The sequence below is a fragment of the Macrotis lagotis genome, chromosome 7 (genome assembly GCF_037893015.1).
Source record: "Macrotis lagotis isolate mMagLag1 chromosome 7, bilby.v1.9.chrom.fasta, whole genome shotgun sequence".
Taxonomy (NCBI): Eukaryota; Metazoa; Chordata; class Mammalia; order Peramelemorphia; family Peramelidae; genus Macrotis; species Macrotis lagotis.
Genome location: NC_133664.1, coordinates 221,778,472 through 221,791,606, shown reverse-complemented (window position 1 = coordinate 221,791,606; position 13,135 = coordinate 221,778,472). Strand labels below are relative to the sequence as shown.

General features: G+C 37.3%; 1 protein-coding gene across 1 annotated transcript in view; it reads right to left on the bottom strand.

Moving 5' to 3' along the window:
- Positions 1 to 13,135, bottom strand: part of CACNA2D4 (calcium voltage-gated channel auxiliary subunit alpha2delta 4) — a 182,620-nt gene that overhangs the window by 97,583 nt on the left and 71,902 nt on the right. Inside the window, exons 22-25 of the mRNA XM_074195336.1 lie at positions 7,647 to 7,692; positions 7,458 to 7,555; positions 4,354 to 4,447; positions 2,655 to 2,750 (exon numbers count right to left, since the gene is read on the bottom strand). Coding sequence (XP_074051437.1) covers positions 2,655 to 2,750; positions 4,354 to 4,447; positions 7,458 to 7,555; positions 7,647 to 7,692 — 334 coding nt within the window. The remainder of the gene's footprint in view (positions 1 to 2,654; positions 2,751 to 4,353; positions 4,448 to 7,457; positions 7,556 to 7,646; positions 7,693 to 13,135) is intronic.

Sequence of the window (13,135 nt, the reverse complement as noted above, 5' to 3'; positions counted from 1 at the left end):
ACCCCATTGCCTTGCAAAAACTAAAAAGAAAAAAAAAGTGGAAAGGAATCTTGGACAAGGTACTTCACCCCTTTAGTTTTTTTATCCATAAATTAAGGGGTTGGATTCAATGATTCCTAAGATCACCTCCTGCTCCAAAATTCTAGGATCTATGACTGTGAGTCTAGTGGAAGGATGAACTGGAGACAAGAAAGTGACTATCAGGGTTGGAGCAGTCACCACCAAATTATCAATTTCTTGTTGATTGAGTTGAGGGTGAGCCCTGGTCCAGAGAAAACAGTTGTTGGCTTTCTGACTTTCTTTTCTTTTCTTTTGTTAATTATATAAATATTTTATTTGTTTTTAATTATATACAATATCAATCATTTTTTAAGGTTTTGAATTTTACAATTTTCCCCTTCCCCTCCCTTCCCCTTCCTTCCCTCCCCTCAACAGAAGACAATTATCTTTTCATTGTTTCCATGATATGCATTGATCAAAATTGAATGTGTTGAGAGAAAAAACATATCCTTGAGGAAGAAATAAAATATTAGAGATAGAAAAATTATATAGTACACAAGACAACTTTCTTTTAAATTAAAAGTAATAATCTTTTGTCTTTGTTTAAATTCCACAGTTCTTTCTCTGGATACAGATGGTATTCTCTGTTGCAGATACTCTAAAATGGTCCCTGATTATTGCATTGATAGAGCGATCAAGTCCATTTAAGGTTGATCATCACCCCCCCCCACTAGGGTGTACAATGTTCTTCTGGTTCTGCTCATCTCACTCAGCATCAGTTCATGCAAGTCTTTCCAGGCTTTTCTGAAATACCATCCCTCCTGGTTTCTAATAGAACAATAGTGTTCCATAATGTACATATATCACAATTTGTTCCCCCATTCCCCAATTGATGGACATCCCCTCAATTTACACTTCTTTGCTTTCATAAACAGAGCTGCTATGAATATTTTTGTACAAGTGATGTTTTTACCCTTTTTTCATGATCTCTTCAGGGTATAGACCCAGTAGTGGTATTGCTAGGTATGCACATTTTTATTGCCATTTGGGCATAATTCCAAATTGCTCTCCAGAAAGGTTGGATGAGTTCATAGCTCCACCAACAATGCATTAGTGTCCCAGATTTCCCACATACTTTCGAACATTGATCATTGTCCTTTCTGGTCATATTGGCTAAACTGAGAGGTATGAGGTAATTCCTCAGAAATGCTTTAATCTGCATTTCTCTAAGCAATTTTTCATAGGACTATAGATAGCTTTGATTTCCTCATGTGCAAATTGTCTTTGTATATCTTTTGACCATTTGTCAACTGGGGAATGGATTTTTTTTTATAAATTTGACTCAGTTCTCTATATTTTAGAAATGAGTCCTTTGTCAGAAACACCAGTAAAAATTGTTTCCCAATTTACTACATTTCTTCTGATCTTGATCTGACCTCATTTTCAAAAATGGAAGAATGGGTTATCAGTCCAATCTCAGGAGACTCCTCCATTATTCATTTCCTTTCTTTCCAATTGGATTATAGAGTAGAGTACTCATCCATTGGTTATCATCCTTCACCAAGATGGAGGGAGGGAGTGAGGAGGTCAGTGTGTCTTACACTGAGGTTGGTTATATAGGACTCTTCAGTTTTGCTAATATAGTAATGGAGCTTCATAGTTAATTTAAATTTATATCATAGTTAATTTGATCATAGTTGATTTAGAAGGTAAACCAGGGTGGGAGAAGTGACCATAGAAGTTAAGGGAGGAAAAAAATGACAGCTTGATCTAACAGCCCACTTTTTGCCTTCTCTCTCCACTGAAATTTGAGTCTCAGGTTTCTTATACAGAGCCACCAGGTGGTGCTGTTTTCCACAGCACTGTCCACATTTGCCTTGGTCCTTCCCATTGCCATGGCAACAGTCATGGAAGGCCCTGGGAGAGAGGCATTATTAAATCTTCAAGCATTCAGAGGACTGTGATCTTTAAACCCACATGTTCCACCTGGTGATGGGCTCTGGGATCCTTCAACGATCCATTAAGACCAGAGAAGCAATTCCCCAACCTCAAAATATATCTTAGGAGAAAGGTGATGGTGTGATTGCCACAGGTCTTGAGGGAAAACTCTGAGAAAGCTCAGATCAAAGGATTTGGCAGAAATTTCCCCTTTTAGAGCATAGGAATAGCTCATAATAATGAAACAGAGGACCTTGACCTACATCTTTGGTGACCATATTTTTCAAACTGAAAATTGGGACATATAGTCTAATATTAAAGTCTTTTTTCTTTTTCTTTTTGGTCATTTGGTTTAGGACATCAACAGGACATATGGTTGCTTTTGTCCCTTAGACATAGCTCTCAACTTCTTAAAATATAGCTTGTCACTTTGAGGTAAACACACATAGACCCAAAAGGAAAAACTCTGCTGTTTCCACACAGAAGTAGATGACTCCCTCATTCCTTTTTCTCTGTGTTAGGTGTTGATTGAGTTGAGCTGGGAGCCCAGCTATGTCTGTGGCAAGGTTCTTGGGCTCTCATTCTCTTGTTCATACTCTCCTCATCCTGAGTTGAATTACAGCACACTCTATGTTAGCACCCTTATTTAACCTAGGAACAAAGTCTTGGTGTCCTCAGGAAATCTCTGACCTCTGATGTTGGTCAACCCATCTCACCTGTTGGAGACTTTTTCAGGACTCACAAATAGGCTGCTTCTTATGAGACCAGCCCGGGTGCCCAGGAAGGCCATGTCCACCACATCCTCAGATTTACTGTGGAAGAGACCCAGGGAAGCAAAAAAGGTTAATTCTTGAAATTGGGACAAAGTCTTTACTGTTGTTTCCTAGATTTATGAAAGTGGGCAGAAAAGAATATGGTGCAGGCATGAAGACTTTTCTGGGCTTTCTCCTAGTCCCCAAATCTGACCTTTGGGAAGTCTCCTTAAGCTTCATTCCCAATGAGCTGCCATTGCAAACCACCCCCCTATAAATGCCACTTCAAATAGATCCAGGTTTCCCTTTGAAATTCATTGGGCACTGATTCTTTGTACTTCCTTCCATAGTTTACCCTACCCAAACTGCTCAGTTGGCTTCAGGGAGCTGGGATGTGAAGGATAATGATCAAAAGAATTTATTAAAGGGTTCTCTATTCTAGATCTTAGGGGAATAAAAAGATGGAGAGGCACTGACTTTGAGACATATGTAAGAGAAATTTTTTATAGTTTTTGTGATCAAGATGTAAAAACATTCCAATAAGGCAAATTTTCAAAATAATCCCAGTGGGGAAGAAATATAATACCAGGTTTAAGAGCCGCCACTTCTAATTTTAATCCACATTCTTCCTAGACTAGGTCTATTATTGTTTAGGCTTTGCCAACTTCTTTCAGGGTCTAGACTGTTGGATATAAATTAACCAGCAACCAAAACACTGTCTTTAAAAAGCTGTTGTCACTAGAACCCTACACATTTAGGATATTTAGGGCTATTTCAAAGATGGCATTGCTATGGCATGGAATCATGAAGGCATTAGTAATTGTTCTTCTTATAATGTTAATAACCTCTGACATAGCCCAAATCTTACCCTCGAGGGTAAAATGATGAGTTTGTTTCTGCAGCCTCCTCAAGCAATTCTATGGGGAAGGCTGCTTAATATGGGGAAGCACCAAGTAATACCATCTGTTGGTAATGAGGTATACTGGGGCAGGAATTAAATTAAAACCCATCAGCTTGAAAATTGGGAGAAGTAATACAGGGTAGGGATTCTTTACCCTCCTACTCTCCATTTCCAACCATCTGTCTATCTGCTTTAATCACACACACACACACACACACACACACCCCAACTATTTCATCCTTTTCTCTACTACTGCTACCTCTATCTTCAGATCTTATTCCTCTGGTCAAAATTGTCAAATTTTTCATATTTTTTATATAACAGTTCTTTAGACTGCTTAGATTTACCTTTCTGGGACTATGGCCAAAGGAGCTCTTATAATTGGTTCAGGAGTATGACCCAGAGATACTAGCCCTTATCATCTATCTACTTCCAGATAGAATCAACCTAGAGGATAGTTGGGCATGTTGTCTGTGGGGTGTGCATTTTTTGCACTGTTAAAGGGTATGGATGATTGCTTCTCAGAATCTTATTTAGGAAGTCTGAAATTCTAGAAAACTGCTCAACCTGCTATGTGGAAGAATTTTCCACACCCTACTTCCCCTATCATTTATTCATGATGGGGGCAAGTTAAGAGGATATGAGTAATTTTCTGAGCAACTGGTTGGGTAGGAGTTCCCAATATAAGGCATGCTTGGTCTTGGGAGCTTGAAAAATCCCCAACATCTTGCTTGGGTCTTCCCATCTCTTCCCAGGACATACTCAGATATGTTAAGGGCCAAAGCTGTCCAGTAGGCTTCCATTGGAGCAGTCACCACAGCATCAAACAGAACCTCTTGCACTAGTTCTTCATCACCTATAGTAAGTAAAATCATCACTTTAAAAAGTCAAAAGAGATTAGATCACTTTCTGTTCTCATCCACCATCCTATTTATCCTGCCCAGAGCCTGTTTGCTCTTTCAGAGGTCTTCCTTTAATTTAGGAAGTAAGACTAGAATGACCAGGTTAGTTTAGAATGGTCTCAGCTTCACTTTATTAGAACAAAATAAAGAACCTTATAGATCATTTAGTCAATCAACACATTTTACTCGGCTAGGTGAAGAGCCTTGCCCAAGATCATACAGTAAGCTGGTGGCAGAAAAGGGCAAAAAACCAGAAAAAAAACAGAATGCCTGAGTCCAATTAATAAAGGATTTTTCATATAATATATGTGTATGTGTGTTTGATCAGGACATTTCATCCCTAATCAATGAATTTCCCCCCAGCACAGACAGCAAAGAGTTAATGTCTTAAAGGATGGGCAAATAAAGGCATTATTTTTTTTTTAGGTTTTTGCAAGGCAAATGGGGTTAAGTGACTTGCCCAAGGCCACACAGCTAGGTAATTATTAAGTGTCTGAGGCCGGATTTGAACTCAGGTACTCCTGACTCCTGCTCTATCCACTTCTCCACCTAGCCACCCCCCATTATTTTTTCTTTATGAAATATTAAGTTCTTCCATGATATAATTGAAACAACTGGCCCTTGACTGCCTGAAGATTGGCCATGTCCTACATGGCTTTTAAAAACTTAGCTTGCCAACCCTAGAGAGAGCAAATACAGAAAGCATCTGCAAGGGATGTGACCCCTGGCAGTTTAAAGAGAGCTACTTATGGAGGAAGAAAATACTAATTTTTCTTTTTCCCTTTGTACCCCCTTTAGGGAAACATTTGTCCCCTGTATGTCAACCTTGTTATCAGGGTAGTCCATGTACGTTACCATTTTTCTCAAAGATGCTGTGTGTATTTATTGGAAAATTCACCCTAGATTTATGTATGTGTGCACTGTGCTAAGAATATAAAGAAAGGCAAAAGACAGTCTTGGCTCACAAAGAGCTCATACTCTAATGGGAAACAATCAAACAAGTATATACAAACCACATACAGGAGAAATATTGCTATTGTTCTTATTGGGTCAACTTGGTAAAAATCTTTTTTTTCCCCTTTGGAGTCAATTTGGTCCATTTAGGCTTAAAAGCTATAGTTGAGGAGTACTGACCCACAGAGTTCTTTGAACCTGGGGTAGAAGTTAATCCCCCCCCCCCCAGAATATAACTTACAAGTGTGAATATGAGTCCCATGGGTCTAAGTATGATTTCCTAAAACTATCTCCATGGGAAAGGAGACTTCAGTGAAAGTGCTAGTTGGAGTATAGAGTAGACAGCTGCTCAAAAAATTAGGGAGGTGCTGATGTTTTGAGAAGTGAGATAAAAGACCCCATTCTTCTTTTGTTTCCTAGCAGAAGACTTTGTCTTTTACTTTACTGAGAAAATGGAGACCGGGAATGATAAGGTCTTCCATCTTCCCTGCCCTACCCAAATCCCTCTCTAACTTCAAATGTTTTTTCCTCCTTCATTGCACTCTCTGAGGAAGAATTTCTTTTCCTTGCCAATGACAAACTCTTTATTTGTACCTTTAATCCTATCCCTTCTTATCCTCTCTTGAGGACTCAGTTATCACTTCATCTCCCACTTCTTAATCCCATACAATCTAGTTAACTAACTAAAAAGACTTCCTCTTAATTGTCATCCTGCATGATCTCTCGGTGGCTTTCAATATTGTTGACCACCCACTTCTCCTGGATATTTGTCTATCCTTTGTCTTTCTAAATACTGTTCTAAGTTATTTCTCTTTTTATCTTCCTGGCTGTTCCTTTTTAATAGTCTTCTTTGCTGGATCACCATTTATTTCTCATTCCCTAAGTATGGGTATCCCTTCAATATCTGTTCTTGACTCTATTTTCTTCTTTCTCTATATACCATCCCTTGGGGAGTCATTACCTCTAATTGGCTTAATTAATCATCACTGTCAATCGTTCCCAGGTCCATATTGTTGTACAAATTATTTGGGACAAACAATAATTCTGATATTATTTCATTTTTCAACAGAAATGGTTCTGTCTATGTGTTCCTAAACTCTAGTGACTACCTGGACTAAATATAAACTCTTCTTTTTAGCATTTGAAATGCTTCACAATGTGGTTCCAACCTTCCTTTCTGTCCTTATTAGACATTCCCTTTCTTGCAGGGTCCAGCTAAACTAGTTCTTGCAGATGACATTCCATCTCTCATTTCTGCCTTAGAAATGACTCTCCTCTCTATCTGGAATCTGGAATGCATTCCCTTCTCCTTCAAGATTCAGAACATATAACACCACTTGTATGAAACATTTCCTGGTCCTCACAGCTTCTCGTGCCTTCCCTGGCTCCTCACCACCACTCCCCAATTACCTTGTGTTTATTTTTGTATTTAGAACTATTCTGACACTTCCTGGCAATGTGACCTTGGGTAAGGCGCTAATCTAACACTTAGTGTTCAGGCAACTCTCTAAGATTGTTACAGAGAAGGTGTCAACATGTATTGGTAGAAGAAATTTCCTCTGGGATGTGGAAGTTCTCTATAACCACAAAATTAGAGGTTCATTCTCTATTCCTGTGTGTGTGCATGTGTGAGTGTGTGTGTGTGTGTGTGTGTGTGTATGCATGTGTGTATGTATATCTATAGATATATAGATATACATGTTTGTGTATACATATATCCCTCAAGTAGAATGTAGGCTCCTTGAAGGCAGGGACTCCTATTTTGTTGGGGGTTTTTTGTCCTTCTTTGTACCTCCATCACCTAGTTAGTGCTTTAGTCAGGTGTCTAATATGCTGATTGATTAACTTCTATAGCCTCAGTTTCCTTAACTTTAAAATCAGCTCAAATAACACTATTATTTTGCTACCTAACAAGAGTCTGGGGGAGAAAAGTACCTCGTAAATTAAGAAATGCTACAGAAAAGTGAGGGGCAACTAATCTCTGATTTTAGTATGATTCTTAACACTCACATTCCAGGTCAGGCTCTTTGTTGGTCAGAAACTGGACCATGGCCTCCATCTGACTGAGTTTTCGATGAGCTGGATCAATATCTGTGATACAGTAAATCCTGAAATAAAGTAAAATGGAATTGCCCAGAGAAATCCTATCTTCAACCTTTTCCTTCTTCAGTCCCCAAAGAGTTCAGTAGCCTCACTTACCACTCATTGGCCAGAGTTAGGTCTGGCTGTAATAAGTCGTGGAGTCCTGAAATGAGAATGAGAATCATCCACACTTAGTATAAGAAAAAGAAAAAGAAGGAAGGGAAGGGAAATTTTTTTTGAAAATAATTCTACTGATTCAAGGAACATTTATTAAACATCTGTTAAACTGTTTAAAAAAAAAGACTGTATTTCTTCTAGGGGCTGATATCCTATGTGATAGAGGATACTGAATAACAGAAACCCAGTAAAGTAGAATACAGAGTAGGGAGTGACGAGGGCAAAGGAGATATCTAGACAAAGTGTTCCAGGAAAATCCAAAGAGGAAAAAAATAGTTTTTTCTCAGCAGGTTTTGGTAAAAGAATAATGATAATGATGATGAAAATAGCTTCAAGCTTGAATCTGGAAGTCACATTGAATAAATTAGGTTTTATTAAGTGCATCTCATAAACACTAAGCAACAGGCCTAAAAAGACAGATGTGAAGTAGTCTCTACCCTCATGGAATTTACATTCTAACATCACCTAATATAAGATTCCATTGAATCAGTGGATAAAGGCAATACCTACAAATAAATTGATTTCATTTAAGCAAGGCATCCTGAGTATAACAATAGTCTTAATGTATGCCCTTGAAACTGCAAAATGGGCCAGAAAGGATTTCAAAAGTATAATAACAAAAACAATATTAACCATCTGAAGGCAGATTTAATTGACAAAAAGGAGAAAGATTATTGATTTTTAAGAGTATTCTTAATAGTATATATGATACCAAGTTAAAACCCAATAAAAATACTTTTGTAAAAAAAGCAAAGAGTTTACTGAGAATTATATTTTCTCATAATAGCCTTTGTTGTATTTGTGAAATATAACCAAAAGTGGTTAACCTCTGGCTGAAACCTATGAAATGACTAAGATCCAGGAGTAAAATCAAAAGGCCTCTATGGGTAATATTCACTTGCTAATACAAAATTAGCAAAAAACAATAATACTTGTATATGTGTATGTATAGTATGTGTACATGTAGGTGTCCATATGTATTTATATTTATATATATATATATATGTGTGTGTGTGTGTGTGTGTGTGTGTGTGTGTGTGTGTGTATGTGTGTGTGTATGTACATATATATAACCACAAACACTTGATTGGTGAGTGAATGAGCAAAAGTTATCTAATTTATTGTATATAGCTGGTCCCAGATTATTTTCATTTTCCATCCAGCAAATTAGGGGTTCCATAGTATCTGGCTAATCTTGCCACTTCTCTGCCTATCCCTACCTAGAATAAAGTTCATGCCCTAAACCTGACCTTGAGAGCCTTGGGAGGACCAGACAATTTTCATCTGAGCTCTGTAAGCAAGAGGGCAATTAGAGACTAATGGTAATAATGACAACAGCTACAACAAATGACATTTATAAAATAATTAAAATTTTGTAAATTTTATAAATTTAATATAATAAAATCTCTTTGAAGGCTCACATTAACCTTATGTGGGCAAACTTCAGAGAGGAGATGGGATCTGAGCTATCACTCTGGATACTGATGCCTCCCCTGCAAAATGACTTTATATTCATTCTATATATAATTTGAATATTCTCATAAATGTAAAAAAATTCTTTCCCCCCAATATTTGTAAAATCCTTAAGGATGGGGGTGGTTTCATTTTTGTTGTATTCCCAGTGCCTCACATGGTGCTGTCTTATAGTAGGTGCTTAATAAATATGTATTAATTGATTATTTTTCTTTGTATCCCCAGAGCTTAGTACAACACCTGTAGACACAGTAAATATTTATTGACTGTTCAGCTGATAAAGATTCCACTAGACATAGATGAAAAGACTATGTCAGACATGAGAGGCAGATTTTAAAGATCAATCAGTAGACTAGTTTACCTGGAGCATGGAGTGTGTGAAAAAGATTAATGTTAAATAAGGTTGGAAAGGTAAGATTGGTTCCTTTCAAGTGTATATAATGTATTAGAATTGACAAATGTTCAGTTTAATGGATTTATGGGTTTATCATGCAATTTTAACTTAATTATACCTCATAAAATGAACAAATAGCTTAAAAAGTAGAAAAACCATTCACCAATAATGCATACACAAAATGGAAGAATTGACACTTCTCCCTACTCTTAACCTGCCATATTATAAAGTAAAAATAATGATAATCTAACCATAACTGAAAGGGAGTCATGGAATCATAGTCTGAGAGTTCAAAGGGACTTTGGTGGCTATCTTTTTTTTTTTAGATTTTTTTTTTCAAGGCAATGGGGTTAAGTGGCTTGCCCAAGGCCACATGGCTAGGTAATTATTCATTGTCTGAGGTCGGATTTGAATCCAGATACTCCTGACTCCAAGGCCAGTGCTCTATCCACTGTGCCACCTAGCTGCCCCCTTCAGTGGCTATCTAATCCAACCCATACATGAAAGGAATCTAAAAAATGACATACTTGACAAGTGTCAAACCAAGTCTCTGCTGAAAGTTAGTCAAGAAGGGGAACTCCCTGTCTCTCCAGGTAGCCTGTTCACTTTAGTGTGGTGCTGACTCTTATGAAATTTTTCCTGATGTCAAACCTCTATTTTTTTTGCATCTTTTATTGATTGCTCCTGGTTCAACTTGCTGGGTCCAAATCTAGTTCCTTCATTAATAATAAAATAAATATAGATAGTATTTATATAGCTATTGATATTGTTCAGTTGTTTTAGTACTGTCCTACTCTCTGTGACCCCATTTGGAGGTTTCTTGGCAAAGATACTGGAGGGGTTGGCCATTTCCTTCTCCAACTCATTTTAAAGATGACAAAACTGAGACAATAAACAGGGATAAGTGACTTGACCAGAGTCACACAGCTGCTAAATATCTGAGGCTAAATTTGAACTCAGCTCTTCCTGGTTCCAGGCCCAACACTCTATGTACTATATTGCCTTCATATAGCTATTGCCAGATGCTTTACAGATATTATTTCATTTTATCCTCATAGTAATCTTGGGAAGCAGCTACTATTATTATTCCCATTTTATGGATGAGGAAACTAAAGAAATAAGGATTAAATGACCTGCTCAGGATCACACAATTAGCTATCTAAGGCTAGACTTGAACTCCGATCTTTCTGACTCCAAGTCCAGCTCTATGTAATCTTTCTGTGACACCAAGTCAAATATCTAGAGTTTTTACGTCTTTATACCAAACATACACAATTCCATCAACCATCTATGCACTCTAATATCAAGGCTCTTCAACATCATGGTTTCCCTTCCCTGAATTAGTTTATCAGTATCTATTTACTAAACACAAAATACCATATGGCATCTGACAAAGGTAAGAAGTAATGGAAAGTAAAACCAGGCAGTCTAGTTCATTCAATAATGCCTAACCAACAAAAGAAAAGAATCAATCAGTCAATCAATAAGCATTTATTAAGCTTCTACCATTTGCTGGGTACTGTGCTATGACCTGGAATAGTAATCCAAAAAATGAAACAACCCTTATTTATAAGAAACTAAAATTCAATTAGAGGAGATAAAAAGTACACACACACACACACACATACACACAGCATAAAGTGAATAAATGTCAATATGTACAAAACATTGAGGAAGGATACTACCAGTTGGGAGGATCAAGAAAAATCTGATGCAGAAGATGATGATCTGCTTCTTAAAGGAAGACAGAGACTGCATGAGATCGAGATAAGGAGGAAGTACATTGCCCGGGTCAATGCAAAAGCATGCAGATGGGAGGTGAAGTATCATTTGAGAGAAGCAGAGAAGACAGTTAGGCTAAGTTGCAGAGAATTGGAGAAGAGGGCAGAAAGTAATCTTCAATGAGACTGGAAAGCTAAGTTAAGAGAAGTTTTTTTAATGACTTTTAAAGGTCTTTAAAGGATAAACAATGAGGTTATTTTATCCCAGAGGCAATAGGGAAATACTGCAGTTGATAAAAGATGGGAGTGACATGGTCACATCTAAGCTTAAGGAAAATCACTTTGTTAGCACTGTTGACTTGAGAAATGAGAAACTTCAGAGAAGGAAACCAAGCAGGAGGCTTTTAATCAAGCAGAGATGGAAGTCTAAATTTAGGTGATAGCTGTGTGAGGAGAAAGAAAGGGTAAGATGCAAAAGATGCTACTGCAGCAGAAACAGAAGAGTTTGCAACTGATTGTGAAGTTAGGAAAAATGAGAAACTGAGGATAATATTGAGGTTATGAATCTTAGAGGCTGAAAAGATGATGGAGCCTTCAACAGAAATAAGGAAGATTGGAAGAGAAGAGGGTTTGAGGGAGGAAGTAACATCGGTTTTGGACAAGAAGTCCTTCTGGCTAAATTTAGGTGGAGGAATAAAATGGGACTGGATATATTGATCTCTAAGTCATCTGCATAAAGGTTATGGAGGCTAGGGAAGTTACTAGTAAAAAGTATAGCAGGAGAAAAGGTGAAGACCTGGGATGGAACCTTGGGGAACAACAACAGTTAAGAGATACAGTACAAATGATGAGCCATTAAAGGAGACAGAGGAAAAGAAATCATACAGTTCTAGAAGAAAACCAGAAGAGAAGAGTGTCACAAAAACCCAGAAAGAAGTGCATTTGAGAGGAGAGGTTGACTAAAAGCATCAAATGAAGGAGATAAGCCAAAGTGGATAAGGACTAAAAAAAATTACCATATTTGACAATTTTGATGTTATTGGTAACCTTGGGAATAGAAGTTTCAATTTACTGATGAGGATGGATGTCAGACTGCAAAGTATTGAGGATTGAATGAGAGGAGAGAAAACCCAAGATTTAGGTAGCTTGTTCAAGTAGCTTGACTAAGAAATGGAGGAAGGAAATAGGATAATAGTTTGAGGGAAAGATTGGATTTAATGTAGAATGATTGTACATGTAGAGTGATTGGTGCTGGCAAGTAGAATGCTACCTTTTATCAGAGAAAATGGAAATCATCAAAACATACTTTGTTCTCTATTGAAAACAGTAGAATCACTAACTCTAACATTATATTCTTAGATCTGCTTATAGAGAAGATAGAAAAGAGAACAAAAATGGAGAAAAGCAGTTGGATTGGACCAAGTGTATGTAGAGGAGATTTGGATACTATATTTTTGAAGAAATCTATGACAGAGGTAACATAAATGTGTTAGCACTGAATAACTAATATATGAAATAAATATACTAAAAATGTGGAAAAAAATCTGATTTATTTATTTTTTTTTAGTTTTTGCAAGGCAGTGGGGTTAAGTGGCTTGCCCAAGGCCACACAGCTAGGTAATTATTAAGTATCTGAAGCTGGATTTGAACTCAGGTACTCCTGACTCCAGGGCTGGTGCTGTATCCACTGTGCCACCTAGCTGCCCCAAAATCTTATTTCTTAATACTTAAAAAGGTGATCAAGAAAAGAATATCAATATCTACTCACCTTTAGGTCTACTTCTCAAGTTAATGGAATCTTGTTTATGATACCTAAATCAAGTAGTATATGAAGGTGGTAG